Source organism: Drosophila arizonae, chromosome 3 (genome assembly GCF_054131065.1).
Source record: "Drosophila arizonae isolate 15081-1271.41 chromosome 3, UAZ_ARI_1.0, whole genome shotgun sequence".
In the NCBI taxonomy this organism is placed as follows: Eukaryota; Metazoa; Arthropoda; class Insecta; order Diptera; family Drosophilidae; genus Drosophila; species Drosophila arizonae.
This window is the reverse complement of record NC_142923.1, coordinates 20,360,696-20,377,156: the sequence shown is the minus strand read 5'-3', so window position 1 is coordinate 20,377,156 and position 16,461 is coordinate 20,360,696. Positions and strand designations below refer to the sequence as shown.

The window sequence follows — 16,461 nt, the reverse complement described above, 5'->3', positions numbered from 1 at the left end:
TCAAAAAAAGATTTGATTAGAAAGGAAAATTGTAATTTTATTATATTCAGATAATTATACAATTATACATTGTATTTGAATTCTTTATTACATTCTATTTTGCACAACTTACAGTCGATTATTAATATTGATAAGTTCCGAGCAGAAACTTAGGATCAGTTCTGGTTTACGGTTTAGTTTATTTGTAGTTATCGCAGGGTGGATTAGCTCCCTTCCTTGAGAGCGTCAGTAAAAGTCTCTTTTTCTCTCTCTATCTCTCTCTCTCTCGCTCGGTCACTCTCTTGCTCACTCTTTTTCTATTTTTCTACTCTAGCTGATAAGGCGCTGAATCTGAATCACTGCGCTCATTCGCTTCAAGAAGCTGTTGAAGTAAACAACGCGAGAAATGCACATCAAATGGAAATGGAACTGGACTGAACTGCTGCCTCAGCTGATGCTGATGCTGCTGGGCTTCGCAGTGGGATCGGAGCTGTATGGCGATATACGCACAGCACTAGCATTTGAGTCACTAAGTCTAACGCAGACGAATCTGTGTCAGCGCGAACTGCCGTAAGTAGGTCAACCAATGCTACCAGATTGGGGGGAGCAAATCAATAAAGGCCAATAATATTGTCGTAGTGCCATCTTTTTTCAGACTCACAAGAATCAGCCGGTGCGTGGCAATGGTTCCAGCATCTATTTCCAGCGAATCGAGCAGTGCTGCGCTGGCTATCGAACAGATCCGTATAGCGGGCAATGTGTGCCGGATTGTGGGCTCAATACGCCGGACAACTGCCGGAACGGCTTCTGCCGCGTCACAGGCCAGTGCGAATGCTTCCCGGAATTTGTGCGCAACGAGCAAGGTGCTTGCATACACACCTGTCCGATCGCCTGCCAGCACGGACTCTGCTATCTGAATGGCACCTGTGTTTGCCAACCGGGCTATATTCTGGATCCGGAGACTCGACTCTTTTGCCGTGCCCGCTGCCCCAAAGGCTGTGGCACGCATGAGCAGTGCGTGGCGCCCGATAAATGCGAGTGCTTGCCGGGCTATCGACATAGCCCCGAGCTGGGCTGCCAGCCCATCTGTGCGCCGGACTGTGGCTACGGGAAATGCGTGGCGCCCAATCAATGCGAATGCATTCCGGGCTTCATCAAGCGGCGACAGCGCAACGTCTGCGAGGCCGAATGCTATCTGTACGTGTCAGCTGATCTCTGAATCAAAAGCTTTCCTGCTACAATTCCCTTTCGATTCTTTCATTCGCAGACACTGCGAGAATGGCTTCTGTGAGTCCCGCTTCAAATGCAACTGTCGTACGGGCTATCAATATGATGTGAACACAACCAGCTGCCTGCCAGTTTGCCCGGACGACTGTGGGCGTGGCAATGGAGTGTGCATTGCGCCTGGCATCTGTCGCTGCTTCGAGGGCTACGAACTGCGCGGCAACAGCTGTGAGCCCAAGTGCGAGAGGTAGGTCTAAGATGGCAAATATAAAACAAATATTGAATTCTGATCATAACAACTAATTCTAAATATCCCTCTCCTAGTCAACTGTTTTGTAACTAGCCACAGCTATGATAAAATCTAAAGAAGCACAGTTTTCATTTCTGTATCTAAATATTCATGATAAACGTATACAGATTTTCCAAAATATATTTTATTTTCAAATTGTTCATTAAAATTATAAATATTTTTAGGTTTCTAACAGAAATTTAATTTAGAAATTTTAAAAAATATTCTTTATGTTCTTTTAGGTCAAATCAAGATACATATATCCAAAAAATATGCAAATAATATAAATATATATATCACATCATAATATATATATATATTTTTATAGGACGTAAGGCTTAAAGCTTAAAAATTTATGCTTCGAATCAAATAAAATAATTAATTAATTTTGAAATTCCATAATTTCATTTTAAGACTAATTCTTTATGTTTAGAATTATTCTTAAAATTAAATTAAATCGAACAAAAATATTCCTACAAAGTGCACTACTCTAAATACTGCTAAAGATATCTGGTTCCAAAAATTATTAAATCGATGTGATATTTAATTAGTCTTATTGGTTTTATTTTAACAATTTGAAAAATATAAATATTTGGAAAAGAGAAAAGTGTTTGCTCATCATTAAATATGATTAGTTTTCGAGCAATATTTAGTATATATAATTTGATCTCTTGCAGCTCCTGTGGTGACTATGGCAAATGTCTGTCGCCCAATGTCTGCGGCTGTGTTCCAAACGAACAGCACTGTCTGAATGGCAGCTGCGATGCCAATGGCCACTGCGAGTGTCCAGCTGGACAGACGCACTACGTCGGCCAATGCCTGGAGCCACAACATATTGAACGAAAGCTGAGCAGCTGGCAGCAGCGAGCAGAACTCAATGAGGACATGAAATACGAGTTTAATGCGTTAATTGGTCGTCTCTTTAATTGGTCGTAGCTCTTAAATAACAAATCAAAAATGGAAAAAATGCAAATAAATTCACGATGACAAATCCAATTATTCAGACGGGCTGACAGCTCTGGCGTCCCTTGATGCCACTCTTGATGAAGCCCGGCTTGCAGATGCAGAAGTTTGGCGCGCTGCAGTAGCCATTGGGACAACCCTGAGGACAATGCGGCTGGCAGAGATTCGGCCGACGCTCATCCACGACATAGCCCAATTTACATTCGCACTTATTCTGCCCGATGCAGACGCCATTCAAACAGGGCAAATCGCAGTGCGGCACACACTGTCCACTCTTACGCTCCCAATCGTATCCCGGGGCGCATTCGCATGTGTTGGGCGCAATGCAACGGCCATTTTTACAGGGTCTGTTTGAGTGAAGGAGGAATAAGGATAGAAAATATTGTCAATATTGGTGATTGAGAGTGTGTGACTGTGACTGTGACTGTGATTATGACTGTGATTATGACTGTGACTGTGACTGTGACTGTGACTGTCACTGTCACTGTCACTGTCACTGTCACTGTCACTGTCACTGTCACTGTCACTGTCACTGTCACTGTCACTGTCACTGTCACTGTCACTGTCACTGTCACTGTCACTGTCACTGTCACTGTCACTGTCACTGTCACTGCACTGTCACTGTCACTGTCACTGTCACTGTCACTGTCACTGTCACTGTCACTGTCACTGTCACTGTCACTGTCACTGTCACTGTCACTGTCACTGTCACTGTCACTGTCACTGTCACTGTCACTGTCACTGTCACTGTCACTGTCACTGTCACTGTCACTGTCACTGTCACTGACACTGTCACTGTCTCTGATTCTACATGTTAAATCAAATGAAATTAATACGTACTGATCGCAGACAGGTTCGCAACGTCCCTCCACTTTCGCGTAGCCCTCGTTGCAGCTACACTGTCCTGGCTTGATACACTGCCCGTTCTCGCAGTGATCACAGACGGGAGTACAGCTGCCGTCAGCCGCACGGCGATAGCCTTGGAGGCAGTCACATTTGTTGGGTGCCACACAGCGGCCGTTGCCGCAGCCTGGGTTGCACTCTGGCTGGCAGTACTTGCGGCTAACGGAATCCAGTTTGTAGCCCTCGCGGCAACGGCATTCGTTCTGTTCATCGCACACACCATTGCCACAGCCCAGCGGGCAGGTGGAGATGCATTTGCCCTCGTCCGTTCTCACATGTCCGGGCATGCAAACGCAAGTATTGGGAGCTGTGCAAATGCCATTGGGGCAGTCGTCCACACAGATAGGATCGCATCGTTTATAGACATGGGGATTGCGCTCGTAGCCCTCGCAGCAAACCTGAATTTGACTCAGATCTGGGGAGGTGCCATTGCCAACATACTTTTCCCGCGAGCCATGCAACAAAGACGCGGTGCTGAAAAGGAAAAGTTATATATATATAAATATAAAGGGTTAAATATTTTGTGAAGATCAAAAATAAAATGCACGATAATATATGATATATTCTTCACGTAGGGAAGAGATTTATGTTTAATAAATATATACTATATTTATAAGTATATTTATATCAAATAAATTTCTATTCGTTTTCCTCACTTCCCAAGGTCTAAGCGCTTGTTTTTCTTTAAATATCACATAAACAAATATATGTCAGCTAACTAAGTATACAAATTCTATAAGTATGTATATCAAATTGAATTTGAAATCGCATTTCATTATCAGGCAAGTCAAGAGGACGTCGAGGTTGTTAGTTCAATGTGTAGCTGCCCTGTTTTCAATTACTCTAAACTGCGCGATAATAATTTCGAGCTTATGCAAGGGGAATTTACGTAGAGATAACATCATAGATTTAAATGAAGGGGACTATCATAGACAAAGGAATATTCCGATATTAATTATTATTATATAAATAATTATTAATAGTTATTTATTAATTATTAATATTTATTTATTAATATTTATGTTCATATATGTTTTTATGCCTCTGTCTATATTTTTTGATTGGTTTATTGGTTGAAGTTTTTTTTTTTTTATTATTATTTTACTACTGAAACCAGTAAATATATATTAATTATAGTAATTATGAATGTCTGGTTTTTAAAAATTCAAAATAGTTTCCCTCTCTGTCCAAATAAAATGTTCATATCATTCTACCTTAACTATATCTACAATACTATAATACAGAAAACATTTGAAGTCACTTGGTCAATTTGACTATCCCTACCCTGCCCCTTATATAGACTTACGGCACTTCCTTATAGCAAATGCCGCTAGCCATAGCCGAGCGGGTCTTGTTGATGAACAGCGCCGTCTCGTCCAGGATCTGGGGCGGACGATGCACCTGATTGAGCGATTGAACATAATGTCCCGATGCTCCTTGATATGTCTCGGCGGGCACGAAATTGGCATAGTTGCCATAGGTGCTATACTGAGTCTGGGTCTGGGTCTGGTACTGGGTTTGGTTGTACTCGCTGCTGGCATTGCCGTATAGCTGTAGATTGCCGGCAACCTGTACAGGCTGACGGGTTTTGATGCCCGCCGTCTTAAACTGGGCATCGGCGCCACCGCAAAGAGCCAGCAGCAGCAGCGCAGCAGCAAGACTGAACAACTGCAAAGATGAGCTCATGATCGATGACGTCACACGCTGAATGTAAAACTATAGTCGATGTAGCTGGAGGAAATAACTGCACACACGCGTCCGTTCTCTACGACTGCTGCACTTTAACTAATCGCTGAGTAAAAAGTTTTTCAAATTCAGTTTCTAATGGTTCGCAAATCGCCTCCAGCCGGCAAAATTTGATCCCCTCCGACTTCCCTTTTAATCAGCAATGCTCAATATCAATAACCTCGACGGCGACTCTCACATCTGGCATCACGTTATTGTTTTTGTTGTTATATTTCATTTGTATTTGATTTATTTTTGAGTATACATATTTTGTAGGTAGTTCTCAGAAATTATTGACTGATCTCAGCAAATGAGATAATCAATAAGCAGAATTGAGTGAGTGCCATCAACTGCGTAATACGCTGCGAACGTATTATGATTTGCTCATATTATGATTAAAGTGTTCATAAGACTGTTATCCCAAAAGCAATAACTCTCAAACTGTAAAGGCAATGATCTAATCATATATACATACCCACATTAAAATAAACCTCACATATACTCAAAATCAAAATTATGATTAATTTGACTAGCTGCAGCATATTTTTTATTACTTATAAATATTTACTTTTAAATATTAATGTATTCTTGAGCTTTAAGCTATCAACATTTCCCTGATATGAATATGTTTTCACAAGTAAATAGTAATGCATTTCGGTAAGCTTACAAATATAAAGCTGATATTAATTAAATTACTCACTAGGTATTTAAATTCACACTTGTCAGGTCTGCAACTGATTAATAAGGCCCACAGACGCACACAGACTAAACAATCGTATGCTCATCCACATATTAGCTGCACTAATACATGCACAATTCAAATAGTTTCCACACTCACCACTCTCATCTCATCGAAACGCTCTCAGCTGCCTATAAGCGGACCAAACGGATAAGCGCCGTTGGGGTGAGTGCAACGATGGGATATCGGAATAAGCTCTTTCATTCCAACTCTCGTGGTGTAGTATGTAATTGCAGCCCGTCGGATAAAAGAGCTCCCTTTGATGCCCGGATGAGTGCCGTTATGATGAGTGAAGTGGTTAGATATTTGAATAAGCTCTTTCACTCTTTCGTGTAGTAGTAATGACAGCCTTTCGGATAAAGCAGGTATCGATCGTCCCATTATTTCCCTACAATTTTAAAGTGAAGCCTATTAATTCTTCTGATTGGACACAGCACTCTTAAATTAAGATTTCAATGCGATAGCATTGCAATTAAATACATTATAGCAATTTAAATACATTATTTTGTGTTAGTTTCCCAGAATTTATTCAGTTCTATTCCCCATATTTGCGACATGGTCGCTCACTCTCCGAGTGATAGGAGTATCCAGGCCCGCACTCACAATTTCCAGGCGAGACGCACACACCGTTAATGCATTCCGGATTGCAGATCGGTTCACAGAGCAGAGTACCAGAGTTGGAAGTCTTACGTATTGCATAGCCCTTACAGCAATGTGAAATCTGGCGTTGTCTGAGCTCAGGATTCAGAGTTTGGACACTGCAAAATATGTTATTAAAATATGATATTAAGATCTTTTTGATAGTCTTATTTCGTTGTCTGTAAGTACTATACTGTTTTGTAGCATATGCCCGGTTCACGATTCGCTATCGTCTCACGCTCCCAGCTCTGATAATCGTTCGTCGATTGCTTCCAAAATTGTCCCTGTGCGTAAGCCAGACAGATAGTCAGCACACCAATAATCAGGCTATTCGAGCGCATGTTCCTCTCCCTCTCTGTCTCTCACACTCGCGCTCTCTCTTTAAAGTACTGCTACGATGGGCTTAAAGGTAGGCGCGCAACTGAGCTGCACTCGGCTTGAGAGCTGTTTTTATAGATCGCTTAAGAACGGTTCATTCTGCATGTGTGTGTGAGTGTGTACTTAAAATAGATGAACTTGCGCAGTGGCGTAGGAGAACGTGTGGAGAAGAAAGAAGGCTCACATATACTTAAACCCCTCTACAGCCACGCCTTTGCACTACTGATAAGCACGCTCATAGCGCATTTCTTTGTGCTTGACATCGCTTTAAATAGACATACATACATACAAACATATGTATGTAAATTAAAAATATATTTGTTTTTGAGATAATATGTATTATTCAGCATATGTATGCATATATATTTATATATATGTTACTAGTCCCACCATCTGTTGGTCTCCAGCATGTCGGGAGAGCCCAGTATAAAGTGTCTGCCCAGCAGCAGCTGGAACTCGTGCATCAGCGACGCATTCACTCGCAGCGGATTGATGGAGGCGTAGGTGGTCACCGTATCCGGCGACATGCATTTGTCTATGAATCGCGTCTTGCCCTCCAGGCAACGGCAATGACCTTCCGCATTGCAATACCCGTTCTCGCACCGTTGATAGCTCTCCTCGGGGCCTGCAACGATCGCACAGCCGCAAACATTTGGCGCTATGCAACGGCCGTAGAAGCCGCAGCCGCGATCACACACGGCATCGCATCGCTCGCGATTGCGCACATAGCCATTGAAGCAGCGACAGTTGCCCGGCGAGACGCAGACCCCGTTACGGCAGTCGTCCCCACAGTCCGGCAAACAGCTGGTCGTATTGTGATCGTAACGGTATCCATTCTGGCACACGCAGGTCGTTTGGTTCGCACAGAAGCCGTTCTCGCAGCGCCTAAAGGGTGTGTGAGAGAGAAAGAGAGTGAGAGGGAGCGTTAGAGTTGAGAGAACTAGAGATAGTTCTAGTAAAACTATCATTGAATTATTATTTACAAATATTTATATATGTATGATATAGACTTTTTGTATTGAAGACCAACTATAATAATATAATATTACCTGTATTATAATTTATGAATAAATTAGTGTTTAATACATTGAGATACAAGATTAACATCTACATTGAAACACTATATAGAAAAATTTATATGAATATGATGAGGTCATATGGTATAATATAATTTTGAATGACTTATGCATATTAGATATAACATATAAGCATATAAAATACATACATATACATATATACATGTATATATTGTACTATCTATATACATACTCCTATATAAATTTATATGTACATATATTAAATATAATCTTTTTTGGCCTTTTGCTTAATAAATCTGTCCTTAGAGAGAAACTTTAACTGGACAACATATTGCACCTTTGCTAAAGAAAAAAAACTACATTAAAGTATTCTATATTATCTTTTGCTATCTGTCGCTATATCTAAAATGCATGAACAATCTTCTTACCAATCTCATCTATTTTAGTTCTCATTTAAGTACGATTACCTCAACTCAATACTCACATATAGCAATTGATTTCGCAGGAGCTGCGATTCATGCGCTTATGATAGCCCGGAAAGCATTCGCATTGATTGGGTGCCACGCAGTGGCCGTAGCCACAGTCGGGAATGCACATGGGCTGGCAGCCCAGGGCATTCGACTCCCTGAGGCCTCGCGCATAGCCCTCGGCGCAGACGCATTTGCCCGGCTCCAGGCAGATCTCGTTGTGGCCGCAGGTGGTGTTACACTGCGGCTGGCAGAAGCGCTTCGAGCCATCCAGCTCGTAGCCTCGCTCGCAGCGACAGGTGCCATTCAAGTAGCACTGGCCATGCGGGCAGCCCAGCGGACAGGTGGGCACACACTCGTTGCGATAGTTGAGCACGAAGTCCGAGAAGCACTGGCACCGGCCACCGGGCAAACAGAAGCCATTCTCCCTGCAACGCTCTCCACAATCCGGCACACATCTGGACCAATCGTACTCGTATCGCCGCCAGCCCTTGCAGCAGACCTCGATGACATTGAAGTACGGATTGGTCGAGCTATTGCCCACGATCTTCAGCTCTTTGTCGTACTGAAAGAAAACAGCTCTAGAATAAATAGAAAAATATAATGTGGAAATCGTTTTAATATATTTAAATATACATAGATTATCATAGATATTTTCTGATATATTCATATTCATGAGACTGAAATTTTATGAATCTTCAAAGAAAACAGAACATTAAAAGCATGTGCAACACATTCCTCTTTGTCAAAATAAACTACAAGTCTATCTACTATTAAACAGTCCTCTAGAGATAGAAACCCCTTTGGTGTGCAATTCAGAAATGCAAATATTGATTTTTGTATAATTCTTCTACTTCATAAAATTCTATACATCAAATGTATTTTATATTCAAACCTCTAATTCTCTAAACTCTAATTAAATGCGTAGCTTAGCTTACAACAATTTCACAATATAATGTTGTTTTGTCGACTTTAATCTGTGGCTGTACTTACGGCACTTCCCGGAGGCATTTTTCTGGATAAACGCCTCGTTGGGGCAGCGACAGGCCCTGCGGTATGATATAGGGTTTGCGCGTCGATGTGGTCGACGAGTAGCGGCGCTGCTGTAGCTGCTGTTCGCGCTGTTGCTTCAGCAACTGTTGCTGCTGATGCAAGCGCAGCTGCTCATCTAGCAGTTGTTGCTGCAACTGTTGCTCGTGCAGCTGCAGCTCGATCGCCTGCAGCAGGCAAATGTAGATCAACAGCAGGCATGCCTGCAGGGCGACAGAGCGCAGCAGCCTGGTCGAAGGCATTTCCCGATTTCCTTGTTTCCTGTTTGCGATGCCAAGCAGTGCTCTGCTCTGGCGACACAGCTGCGTTCAAGTCTCAATTGTTTACTGTGTGGCAGCAACAGTCGCAACAGCGGCAACAGCAGCAGCAGCAATTGGAGAAACGGGTCAGCGTTTAATCTCAGCTGCGAGGGAAGCGGCGATAAGCCAACGAGCTTTCAATTAAAAATATTAGCAAGAGACTACGCAGTGCTTAAATTAAGAGTACTTCAGCAAGACGTAAACAACAACATATTTGAGTAGAGAAAGGCCACAGGAGAGTAAGAGAGAGCGAGAGAGAGAGAGAGAGAGGCAGAAGAGAAGACAGATATAGTAATAAAGACCGAGTGAGATAGCGAGAGAAAAAAAGCGAAATGGGGAGATAGAGTGAAACAGAAAAGGATGGCGTAAGTGGTAAGGAGAGGAAAAGAGAAAACTAGTGATACATATTTTTATATATTCCACCTGCTACGATGCGTATGAGTAATATTACATTTTGAGAATTATGGAATTTTTATAAAAAAAAAAAAAAACTGTAAAATATATTCATTCATATTAATACATAATTTGAAATCATCTATTGTATTTGAATTCACTTATTAAAATTATAAAAAATAGTAATAATAATAAAAAAATAATAATATAAAATAAAATAAATAAATAAAACATTCGTTCATTTCTAAAATACTAATAATTTTTTAGCATTTACTTGAATATTTTTTTCAATATTTTCTTTATTTATATTTATCAGAGCAAGAAAAATATTTATCAGAAATAATTAAAACAATAATTTGAAAACGATTTAAAAAATTTTAAATTTATAGATGAATAAAGAAATAGAGAGTTGTACAAAAATTAAAGCTCAACATAAATATTTCGGAAATTCTTAATCGATCAATGTAAAAATTGATTGGATAGACATATACAACTGTAGAGCATTTTCGGAATACTAATTTCACAATATGAGCAGAGAGCAAGATTTAAAGTAATATTGAGAACATGTCCGAAAAATCTAAATAAAACAAAAACAAAAGCAAATACCACTGATAAGCCGTTCGCAGTGATTTATTGGGGCAGTAGCACGCGAGCGAAACTTGAGAACTTAGTTTGAATTTAGCAAGTGGATTGCAAACAACGAAAACCAAAACAAAATATATACATATATAAGTGGGGCTTACAATGCATACACTCAGGCATGCCCAGCAGGCTCTGATAGTGCTGCTCGGCGTGGGTCTGGCTCGGATTGGGGCAAACGTGCCCAGCTATTCGGAGTACGATGCGCCCACGCGCTACGACACGAGGCGCGGAGGGGGCGGACGCTACAGCAACAGGCAGCAGCAGCTGCAGCAACAGGCGGCGGCTGCACAAACGCTCTATCCCCGCCCGGGCGGCGGCATCAACTTTGACCTTGCCGAGACGCCAGCCCAGCAACAGCAGCCGCGTAGGCGTGAATATCTGCTGCGCGCTCACGAGGGCGTCTCGAGTCGTGACCAACACAAGTGTCGCATATGGGTGCCGTGAGTACAGTGAACGCTCAGCATTAGCGAACCGAAAGCATTGTAGAGCGTTGAATATTAATTGAGTTAATCAGGGAGTAGAGTAGAGCAACTGCTGTAGATAATATTTCTAATAAAATTTGTTTGATTTATATTAAATTATATTCATAACATATATAGGGCTTTTCAGTATAGGGCTTTTATGATATATAAATATTTTAAGGTATTTGAGTAATTGATCTAAAAAATCTAGTTCGTGTATATGTTGTAAAATAAAGTTAAAAAATAATAAAAATAAAACCAAAAACAGATTTGCTTCATAATACAGCTTAATCATATTTTAGTGTCTATTAAAAAAAAAAACATCCATCCCATATATTATTAATAACAAGAATCAAGCAGTTCTATAAATGACGCTGTTCGTTTTAATGACTATTCACTGTCCCTCATTTAATTGTTCCTCCTCTTTGTAGCTCTGAAGCTGTCTCCAAATATCCACTGGCCAGTCTCATTCAGACGGACGTGGCCAACAAACTGACCTCGATTGAGGTCTGCTGCACCGGCTACACGCCCACCCGCCTGATGGGCGTGACCGTGTGCCGGCCCATCTGCAGCTGCCAGAACGGCGGCTGCCGCGTGCCGGGCGAATGCGACTGCTACGAGGGCTTCGTGCGCAACGACAACGGGGACTGCGTGTTCGCCTGCCCCATCGGCTGCCAGAACGGCCGATGCTACCTGTACGGCAGTTGCCAGTGCGACATGGGCTACATGCTGGACGAGACGCGCCGCTTCTGCCGGCCCATCTGCAGCACTGGCTGCGGCAACAATCCACGCCACAACTGCACCGAGCCGGAGGTCTGCAGCTGCGCCAAGGGCTACCAGCTGACCAACGAGGGCTGCCAGCCCGTCTGCGACCCGGACTGCGGCATCGGCGGCATCTGTCGGGATAACAACGAGTGCGACTGTGGGCCGGGCTACACGCTCAAGGATGGCGTCTGCCAGAGCGATTGCTATCAGTGAGTATTGTCAACGGGAATATATAGTATATAGTATATAGAATATATATAATATATATTCTGTATTCAATTATGTCATATATCATGTATCAAGTGAAATTAGATTTAGGCTGTGGCAGACTTTTCGTTATGTCTTCATTTTCCCAATTTTCAAAGTTTATTATTTACATTAATATTAAGCTCTATTTAAAATGAAAAATGTTAATTTATTATATGAAATAGTTTTCTTTATTTTTATAGACTTTATGTTTATTCTCTAGTTCCATTTTAACCGAAATCGAAAAATTCATATATATACATACGAATGGGTGGACAGACGGAAGTGCGGACAGATGGATAGACTGACTTAAGAGGCAAATTATATTTAAATGAACTAATTGTCGAATTAATTGAAGAATTTTATATGATTTAAATATTTATATAATTTAAATATTATAAATTACAGAACTATTTTACTATTAACTCAAATTAAAATTAAAATTAAAAATTTAATTTTATATATCATCACCAAATTTCATCGGGATTCTCTTTGTATTTCTACAGGAAATGCTACAATGGAGTCTGCGTGAGTCGCAATCGTTGCATCTGTGATCCCGGCTTCACCTACCACGAGCAGTCCACGATGTGTGTGCCCGTCTAAAAGATAGCTAGACAATATCCTATAATCACTTGCTTTATTTAAATGAATAAATGTTACTTTTTTAATGATTTATTAATAATACTACATGATTTTTTTTTACTTTTTTGTAAATACAACAAATACTTGTTTAGCAACCAGAGGCAGGAAAACAATTCAATTCAACGGATTAGTAAAAGGATTGCTATATGTAATAATAACAATATATATAATAACAATATAAATCGCAAAGAGTGGTTAATAACAGAAATGCGTTCAAAGATCTCTGTCACAGTTGATATAGCTGTATTCCTCTTCAACTTCGATGGCCTGTTGGCGCCGGTGCTTGAGGTACACGTGGCTGGCGAAGATTAGGAGTAGCAAAACGATGAAGCTACCCGCTGACCAGGCCAACACCACTGGCCACTTGGCTGTGCCAGCTGCTGCCTCTCTGGAGTTGGACGCCGCCTCGCCTGGATCCTGATCGGCTGGCTGATCAATGCTCCGGGACGTGGTCACTTGACAGACCAGCCGCTGCTGCTCGCGTTCGCCATCCGGGCACAGCAGCTGATCCGTTGCCTGGTCGCAGCTGCACAGAGATAGGTCCAGGCAGGGCTTGTCATATTCATCCTGGCAAATGTTGATGCACTTGATCCCGGCCTCCTCCACTTGAGTCCATTCGTGCCAGCAACTGCAGCTACTGCTGCAATTTGTGGCCGACTCCTGCCGCTGCAGCTCATCCAATTGGCGCTCCGTGGTGCTTGTCCCGGCCAGCCGCAACTGGCAGCCAGCCGAAGCATTCCCTCCGTCCGCCAGCTCATAGCCCTCATTGCAGGCGCACACATCGGGCGCCACACAGCTGCCGTTCGCACAGCCCGTGGAGCAGCTGGGCCGGCACAGGTGGGGCTGCTCCTTCGACGCCGGCTCGTAGCCCAAGTGGCAGATGCAGACCTGGGGCGCCAGGCAGGTGCCCTGCTCGCCGCAGGCTGGCTCACAGACGGGCTCGCAGACGTCCACTGAGTCGGCTGCAAATCGATAGTCAGGCTCGCACTCACAGCGGTCGGGCGCGATACATTTGCCGTGCACACAGCTCGAGCTGCACTGCGGCTCACAGATCTGATTGGGACCCATCAAGTAGCCAGCATTGCAGGCGCACTTGTCGGGCGCAAAGCAATGCCCATTCAGGCACTCCTGGCTGCACTTGGGCCGGCACACCTGCTCGGCCGGGGACATCTCAAAGCCAGGATAACATTCGCATTGGCCCGGCGCCACACACCGGGCATAGTTGGCACAGCCTCCCGGACAATGGGCCTCGCACAGACTGCCATTTTGGCTGAGCTTGTAGCCTGTCTTACATAAGCACAAGTAGGGTGCCACGCAGATGGCATTATCCGGACATTTCGGATTGCAGATCGGCTGACAGCTGCCATCATCAGCCTTGTTATACTCATCCGCACACTGGCATTCTCCCGGAGCACTGCAGCTGCTGTGCTCTGGACATCCTGCCTCACAAACAGGCGTACAGCTGCCATCCTCGGCCTTATGATACCCATCCCCACATTGGCATACTCCTGGCGCACTGCAGCTGCTGTGCTCTGGACATCCTGCCTCACAAACAGGTGTGCAGCTGCCATCCTCGGCCTTATGATACCCATCCCCACATTGGCATACTCCTGGCGCACTGCAGCTGCTGTGCTCTGGACATCCTGCCTCACAAACAGGCGTACAGCTTCCATTTTCAGATCGCGAATACCCCTTATCACACGTACATTTGTCTGGCTCCTCGCAGCTGCTGTGCTCCGGACATCCTCCGGTGCAGAGAGGCAGACACGCGCCAGATCCTCCGTTATTGCTGTAGCCCGAGTCGCAGGCGCATTCACCCGGCGACTGGCAGTGGCTGTTCACGCCACAGCCGCTGCAAAACGGAGTGCAATTGGGCCCGAAATAACCGTTATTACAGCTGCACTTCTCAGGTGCGCTGCAGTGGCTGTTGGCACCGCAGCCTCCGCTGCAAATGGGTTGGCAATTGTAGGTGGATCCTTCATAGCCTTCGCAGCAATAAAATTCAGTTTCCAATCTGTAGTCGGTCTGCATTATAAATTATAATCATGCAAATATTATTCATCATGCGAAAAAATTATTTAAAAAAATACTAATAATAATATTTGTATACAATATATCTATAATTCATATGAATCCTGAAATGAAATTGATGTTCACGTTGAGGATGCCAGTGCCAGCTTCATTAGAAGTTTATTGATAATGAGAATGATGATTATGATGATAATAACAACTATGGTAAGTATATGGTCGAACATAATATCCGGACTTAAACAGAATTGATACTAAGATAGCTTTAAATCTGGGCCTCTCCCAGATGGAATGACTCATTCTTATGAAATTCGGACGGAAATACTGGAAAAATTTGTTTTTTTTTTTTTTAATTTTAATTTTTATGTACATTGCGTAATTATACACAATGTTGCAATTTATGATATAATGTGATTTTCTAATCTCACCTCCGGCACGTATTGCGTTTCAATTCGTGACTTCGTTTTCCACACAAAGAAAACTCTCTTTCTATACGTTATGGTCATAGTTCTTGGCACCATTTTAGTGTATGAGACTCTCTTCAAGCGATTGCACACTTTATTCTGAATCATCATGGTCAGACAACAGCCAACAAGGCTCATCAATAGATATAGCATTAGATATAAACCCCGCATTCTCAAATAATTTTTAGAGAACCTTTCGCTAACACAAACCAAATTCAACTGAGCAGCCACTGAGACTCGAGCTTGGACTCGGACTCAGTCTCGGACATTTCATTTTAAAATACATCCGTTCATATCAAACTGGTATAAATAAAGTGTATATTAGTTATATGTAATGTACTAGGAATGTTAGAAAAAGCAAGTCTTAAACAGATGTAATAAAATTAATGATATATTTGATAAAGATAAATACATTAAATACGATTATGAAAAATAAATATCTATTGGCATACATTTAGTTGATATATTTTATATAGTTGTACATTTATACATATATTTTATAACAATGTTTAGAGTATTTTTAAGTCATTATTCTAATATTTCATAAACAATGACGCAATTATTTTTCTTGTTCACATATCATAACCGCATTTAGAAAATTTTTTTTATTTTATTTTATCTTTATATTATATTTTTGATGTAGTATTTAAACTACCATTAATTTTTTGTCTTCGATAAATCTATATTTAGTGCTAATTATTATTATTATTATTTTTTTTTTTTTTTTTTTTTTTTTCATATATGTATATAGAGGACTAGTAATAAGTAAACGCAAAAACCTTTTTTAAACTATTGTACGAAATAAAAAAATCGAATTACCACAGGAACCGTATGGAAACTGAATCGGTAATCAAATTGGTGTCCCCAATGAAACGAATAATCTGGTACCCTTATAAGTTTACGTTCTTGTCTAATATAAGAAGTTCGTTTCATTCTGGAACACAGCTTTGGAGATATTACAAATCCACGGATAATTGTCACAGAATCATTTATCAATAGCAAATACAAGCAGAACTGATAAAAACTTTGCATTTTGAAAGAAATTTGTCGATTTATATGCGACTTTTTGTACGATTCGGCAGCGCGTTTCAAACTCAACTGAGAACTTAGATTAGTTAGTCAATTTGC

The 16,461-nt window shown here is 41.8% G+C and overlaps 6 protein-coding genes across 9 annotated transcripts; 2 read left to right on the top strand and 4 right to left on the bottom strand.

Annotated features, from left to right (window-relative positions):
- Nucleotides 1–103: 103 nt before the first annotated feature.
- On the top strand, nt 104–2,488 carry NimB1 (Nimrod B1). 2 transcript variants are annotated; one of them, XM_089463876.1, is made up of 5 exons: nt 135–224; nt 314–549; nt 619–1,176; nt 1,247–1,450; nt 2,170–2,488. In XM_089463876.1, the coding sequence occupies exons 2-5, from the start codon at nt 386–388 to the stop codon at nt 2,426–2,428; spliced, it is 1,185 nt and encodes a 394-aa protein (XP_089320002.1). In that variant the 5' UTR covers nt 135–224; nt 314–385; the 3' UTR covers nt 2,429–2,488. The 2 variants fall into 2 exon arrangements, with proteins under 2 accessions (XP_089320001.1, XP_089320002.1); XM_089463875.1 differs by having other exon boundaries at nt 104–549.
- NimB2 (Nimrod B2) lies at nt 2,390–5,160 on the bottom strand. The gene is made up of 3 exons (XM_089463874.1): nt 4,665–5,160; nt 3,296–3,832; nt 2,390–2,802 (listed from the first exon to the last, which is right to left on the bottom strand). The coding sequence occupies exons 1-3, from the start codon at nt 5,042–5,044 to the stop codon at nt 2,493–2,495; spliced, it is 1,227 nt and encodes a 408-aa protein (XP_089320000.1). The 5' UTR covers nt 5,045–5,160; the 3' UTR covers nt 2,390–2,492.
- A 447-nt stretch (nt 5,161–5,607) lies between these two features.
- NimB3 (Nimrod B3) lies at nt 5,608–6,896 on the bottom strand. 2 transcript variants are annotated; one of them, XM_089463889.1, is made up of 3 exons: nt 6,651–6,896; nt 6,426–6,580; nt 5,608–6,210 (listed from the first exon to the last, which is right to left on the bottom strand). In XM_089463889.1, the coding sequence occupies exons 1-3, from the start codon at nt 6,800–6,802 to the stop codon at nt 6,203–6,205; spliced, it is 315 nt and encodes a 104-aa protein (XP_089320015.1). In that variant the 5' UTR covers nt 6,803–6,896; the 3' UTR covers nt 5,608–6,202. The 2 variants fall into 2 exon arrangements, with proteins under 2 accessions (XP_089320015.1, XP_017858956.1); XM_018003467.2 differs by lacking the exon at nt 5,608–6,210 and having other exon boundaries at nt 6,323–6,580.
- A 239-nt stretch (nt 6,897–7,135) lies between these two features.
- NimB4 (Nimrod B4) lies at nt 7,136–9,801 on the bottom strand. The gene is made up of 3 exons (XM_018003460.2): nt 9,337–9,801; nt 8,361–8,924; nt 7,136–7,724 (listed from the first exon to the last, which is right to left on the bottom strand). The coding sequence occupies exons 1-3, from the start codon at nt 9,633–9,635 to the stop codon at nt 7,220–7,222; spliced, it is 1,368 nt and encodes a 455-aa protein (XP_017858949.1). The 5' UTR covers nt 9,636–9,801; the 3' UTR covers nt 7,136–7,219.
- Nucleotides 9,802–10,740: 939 nt separating this feature from the next.
- On the top strand, nt 10,741–12,881 carry NimB5 (Nimrod B5). The gene is made up of 3 exons (XM_018003463.2): nt 10,741–11,167; nt 11,620–12,162; nt 12,706–12,881. Exons 1-3 carry the CDS (start codon nt 10,830–10,832, stop codon nt 12,800–12,802), a joined length of 978 nt encoding a protein of 325 aa, XP_017858952.1. The 5' UTR covers nt 10,741–10,829; the 3' UTR covers nt 12,803–12,881.
- Nucleotides 12,854–16,431, bottom strand: NimC1 (Nimrod C1). 2 transcript variants are annotated; one of them, XM_089463872.1, is made up of 2 exons: nt 16,153–16,431; nt 12,854–14,866 (listed from the first exon to the last, which is right to left on the bottom strand). In XM_089463872.1, the coding sequence occupies exons 1-2, from the start codon at nt 16,363–16,365 to the stop codon at nt 13,055–13,057; spliced, it is 2,025 nt and encodes a 674-aa protein (XP_089319998.1). In that variant the 5' UTR covers nt 16,366–16,431; the 3' UTR covers nt 12,854–13,054. The 2 variants fall into 2 exon arrangements, with proteins under 2 accessions (XP_089319998.1, XP_089319999.1); XM_089463873.1 differs by lacking the exon at nt 16,153–16,431 and adding an exon at nt 15,298–15,605.
- Between the last annotated feature and the right edge of the window lie 30 nt (nt 16,432–16,461).